The sequence below is a fragment of the Saccostrea cucullata genome, unplaced genomic scaffold (genome assembly GCF_032062105.1).
Source record: "Saccostrea cucullata isolate Sc308-1 unplaced genomic scaffold, CSIRO_AGI_Scuc_v1 ctg426, whole genome shotgun sequence".
Lineage (NCBI taxonomy): Eukaryota > Metazoa > Mollusca > Bivalvia > Ostreida > Ostreidae > Saccostrea > Saccostrea cuccullata.
This window is the reverse complement of record NW_026930434.1, coordinates 72,713-77,995: the sequence shown is the minus strand read 5'-3', so window position 1 is coordinate 77,995 and position 5,283 is coordinate 72,713. Positions and strand designations below refer to the sequence as shown.

The 5,283-nt window shown below is 35.1% G+C and overlaps 1 protein-coding gene across 1 annotated transcript; it reads right to left on the bottom strand.

Moving 5' to 3' along the window:
- Window positions 1-1,249: 1,249 nt before the first annotated feature.
- Window positions 1,250-5,283, bottom strand: LOC134228559 (acireductone dioxygenase-like). The gene is made up of 4 exons (XM_062710212.1): window positions 5,070-5,283; window positions 3,989-4,108; window positions 3,353-3,532; window positions 1,250-2,379 (listed from the first exon to the last, which is right to left on the bottom strand). The coding sequence occupies exons 1-4, from the start codon at window positions 5,187-5,189 to the stop codon at window positions 2,260-2,262; spliced, it is 540 nt and encodes a 179-aa protein (XP_062566196.1). The 5' UTR covers window positions 5,190-5,283; the 3' UTR covers window positions 1,250-2,259.

Here is a 5,283-nt window from a genome sequence, read left to right as displayed (position 1 = left end):
CTGTGCTTATTGAAAAGGCCTGTTTTAAAATGAAAAGAATTATTGGATTTGATAACCCATGTAAACTTTTAGAAAAACTCTTTGATGCCCCGTGTTCACAGCAGGTGTGGCACGATATTTCAAATGTTGATATTTTCACTTAAAATTCATCCCTAGAGTGCTCAATGGCCCTAAGTGCCGAGCATAGGCCTAAATTTGCAGCCCTTCACCGGCAATGGTGATGTCTCCATATCAGTGAAATATTCTGGAGAGGGACGTTAAACAATATACAATCAATCAATCTTTTGAGGGATATACTTTGTGTATGTAGGTGCCTACAGCGCATCTACAGTATTCTATTCATTGACTCAAATATATTCTATTGTATTGCAAGCACATAAACTTCCAATAGACAGTTCATATATTTCACAATATATGACCGATATTGTAATGTTTGTAATACTGGTGTGATTGGGTGACCATTTTCTCACTATTCTCGACCAGGGACTTAAAATTATATACTATAAGTCCCTATTATATAATAGTATATAGGTCCCTGATGGAACCTACAACCCTCAGATTTAAAATCCAACTCTCTACCAACCGAGCTAAAGGATTAACCACTAGATAGTGCTTAATTATAGCTAGTAGGAGTGTGGCCTCACTATATACAACACATACAGCAACCTCTTTGAACTCTTGTTACACATGCATACAATAATGACTATAAAGTAATGTTTAATACCTTTCTGAATATCCTCGTCCCCATTTCCTCCTCGTAAAGACTATAATCAACTTCCAATAGCATGTAACATATCATAAGTTATATGGTACATCTATGTGCTATCGTAAGTTTAGTATTAAAGTAATAATCGTTATGCGAAGGATATTTAAATGTTTCAAGTGCAGGACTTATATTTTGTGAATGTTTTACTTTTCAATCTTCTCGGTTTACATTGTGCATTTTCCTTTCCTTTTGTGATCAGAAAATGATCTTCTTTGGTGAAATATTGTAAAGGTGTTATAAGCAAGCATTTTAAATGCCACAACACACTACTGTATGGTGCTTAAAATTCTATCATGCTAGCTCAAAAGCAAAAAAAAAACAAACCATTTTTTGGCATTTTGTATTTCCATTTAGTTACAGATGTTGAAATAATTAAAATATACATGTATTCTGAAAATCACTTAATATAATATCCCAGCAGATTATACCCATTTTTTGTGGCAAAAAGATATCTTTAAAAGCTTAGAAAAACAAAAAACGAACTAGTTTTATGCATTACATTCCAAATAAAACATATTGCACCAAATAAGTCTATGGAAATTGGACTTACAATAATATATAATGTATTTCTGAATCAGCACTGCATATACAAATTTGGACTGCACTTTCATAAACAATATGCATATTATAAATATTTATCAATTTCATATGTCCAAACATGTCATGGTCATGCCATGCACAGTTTTATGGCACTTAATGTTTACAAAATATCAAAGCTTGATGCCCTATCCAATTCATTTCCACTAATGAAATATTTTAAAACTAATATCAGCAAATTGGTAAGCAAATCAAAGGTTTAAAAATATGCATAAAATAAATTGGTAAATACATCTGCAATGAACTCAATTGCACATTTTTTTCTCAAATTCTAATAGTATCATTGCAATACACATGTATTAGTATGGTTATGGTATATCCAGTTTTTCGACATTGGGCCATAATAAAAATATTCCGAGATTCTCATCCCCGCCCGCCCCGATTTTATACCCCCACCTCGATTTTTTTAATTTCTGTTTTTCTTCGTCTTAATTCTGATCGGGATCGGTATTCATCTACCATTCTACTTTCGTTTTAAATCCCGCGAAAGTCGACATGATTTTGACAGCTGAAAAGATTGTAATTGCTGTAATACATGCCTTATATATTTTAAACAAGGGTTAATGGTTGAAAAAAGATTGGTGATGATGTGAAGTAAGAGATAATTGAACCTTTACTATGACTTTTATTTGGGTATTGTAGATAAAATTACACCGATTGACCAGGTCTATAAAAAATCTGCAAAATTGCAAAAATATAAAATAAAAGCCGCCCGCCCGCCTCGATTTTTAAAAAAAATTCGGATGAGAATCTAGCAATTTATTTATTATGGCCTTATTAGTAACTATATTCCTACTGCATACCGAAGTAATACAAAGAAACACACTTTCTGTTCAAACAAATAAATATGTCAAAGCATGGTTTTTATAACTTTGAACTTTTATTTATAACTTTTTTTAAGCGGCCACATTGAATTTTTGCAGATACGTTTTACGAGCTTCCATGTCATCAGCGGGCCTGTTGTGTGGTGTCCATACTGGCTCTCCAACAAAAAATCGATGAGCCTGGATATAGTTCTACAATTCACAAATATATATGCATTGATTAAGGAAAGATAAACTACAAATAAAACATGTAAATTGATAGCATTGGTGTTAATTATTACCTAAAATTAAGTGTTTAAACCAAGCAATGGAAATATTGACAACATAATTCACACACAACAATGCAAATCTGTTACTTTTTGAGAAAACATACATATACACTTACAGTATATTCATAGGGTTGTCCCTAAGACCCAAGATCTGGGAAATATAATGACTTAATCCCCCCGTTATTAAGGGAGGAACCCCAAACCCCTTCTATCTTTTTAATGTCCCCTACTGATTAAAATAATGCATCTAGAGATGGACAATACCAGAATCTGACCTACATTTTCTAGATGTGACCAGGTTAAGTTTTGGGAACAGGTCCATTCCTAAGTAATTATAAGCCCTACCTGAACCAAACTTCAATGCAAGGATGGTGCATCCAGGAATGAACAATAACCAACCTGCTTCAGATGCTTGATCTGACTGATTTATATTTCCCAGATGAGTGACCAGGTTAAAGTTTTGGGAGCAGGTTCTTTCTAATGTAACTATAAGCCATATCTGGGCCAAACATTCATGATTGATGGACACTAACACATCTGATCAACATTTTTCTAGATGAGTGACCAGAGCAATATTTTAGAATAGCTCTATAACGAAATGCCTGTTATGATCAAACTTGCATTAATGATTCAGCTAGAAGTAGACACTAAAAGACTTGCTTCAGATATTGGATCTGACCTACATTTTCTGGATAAGTAAACATGTTTAAGTTTTGCATGGAATTTGATCTTGTGATGCTCAAGAACAAATTTTGGTGTGAGATTAGCCTTATTTAGGGACACCATTTGTCAAGGTGAGTTTTCTTGTCTTTGATTACCTATGTTTTATTTATTTTTTTGGGGGGGGGGGGTTGCTGTGGAAGGAGATGAGTATAACCAAACATTTGCTATCTCACCTGTTCGTCCAGTGTAAACCTGTGGTAGATGCCTGCTGGGAGAATGATCAGATCATTTGGGAGGACTTCAATTCTGATCCACTTGTTGTTTTTATCTCTGACATCAAAGTAGCCACTACCTTCTGTAATGTAGCGTATTTCCTCATCTGTGTGGAGGTGCTCCTCAAAAAATATCTTCAGCTACAATTCAAACCTGTATCTTACTGACCAAAGCCAAAGCAATTAAATGAATCATCAGCTGGAACTTTTCAAAAGTGTATCATTTACTAAATAGTTTTATTCAGATGCCAAACAAAAAGTCATGGTATTTATCATATGTTCTTGTTCCATCACAATTTCTGCTTGAGAAAAGAAGGTGGCAACCAATAAAGGATACAAAAATATTAAGGTAAGTGAGAATTCAACACAGACAGCAGTCTGAAGAGAGCAAAGAGAAAAGTTGCCATGTAAAGAGAGCCAAGATTATCAACACCCATATGATTTAGTCCCCTTATCTTTGCTTTCTTGTCCTGACATTCTAGTTCTCTACAGTCAACCATGTGTCCCTTACCTTCTTGCCCAGATAATAAAACTAGGGAGTGAGACAGGGAGTAGCTCTAAGTACACCAAATTTGAATGCATATTCAATTATCTCACCTTTTCCTCATAGTTTGGGAGTTTTTCCCTGCTGCATGTAATCATGTCTTTATAAGTGTAGCCACGGTCACTTCGAAGCTTGTTCACTTCCTTCTCAGCTTTGGCAGGATCTGAACTTATCTGATAAATAAAAAAAATGCTCAAATTTATTTTGTGAAAAAGATTTACAATATCAAAGTTTAATTTCTTAGCAAGAGGCCCATGGACTTTGATGATATATGGGTATCATGAGTTCTCAAACATATAACCAGCTTAATATTATACACCTGTGATAGCTTGTTTCTCTGGCCTTCCAATAATGCTGCATAAACGAAGTTCATTTGTGCAGTATTATGGGAAATCCAAGTAAAAAGGCTTTTCCTGTGACTGTAACTCTCTAAACAAGAAATCAAGTGCACCTTTCTTTTTAAAGAAACCTTATTGTTTGATGGTTTCTTGTTAATGAAGACTATGAGAGATTGATATCAATCATTTTAATTATACAGTTGATCTTTACACATTGACATCTCAAATACCATGGATATATCAATAGTGTTGGAGGCCCTCGTCACTAATTTTCCATGTATTTTAACCTTGGTTTGTCAATTTCCTCAAAAAAAATGTGGGGTGGGGGGTGGGGGTGGAGGTGAGTGTAACAGGATTGGGTAACTCAGTGGTTAGAGTACCCCCATGGTTAGCAGGAGGTCGCAGGTTCAAGTCCCAGTCTGGACAACAATCATTCCCGCCTGTTGCAATATATTTAACCCCCCGCCCAAAGAGTATACCTAGCAATAGACCCTTGATCAAAAGTTATAAAAACACACATCCTTGTCACAATGTCATGCATTCAGTTTGTCTGCTGTGTGTAGGTTTTCAGAGAAAATGTTTTATGGGGTTGTCACCATGCAGGTTTCTGGAAATGTGTTAATTTGTGGAAGAGTGTGAGTTGAACCCCTCCCTTTAATTATTAATATTTACTTGGTTTTAAAACTATGTATAGCTAAACAAAAATGTAGCAGTCATTGTGTAATTAATTATTAATTTACTAAATTACGATTATCACCAAACTAGCCATGCAGTCGTCTTCTTTTTTTTATTTTACCTCGAAGTACAAGACCCCCAAATCCTTCAGCTGGTCCATGCTGACAAACTGTGGGGGGTCCGTCATGTGGGGTTTCCTCTGGTCATCCTCCGCCTCGTCCATGTACCACGCTCGCACCATTGTTTACAACCTTAATGTCGCACAGTTCTAAATATAAAGTTAACGTCCTAGATAGTATCGAACCAGTTAATTTATCAAGGTGAAGGTCACATAA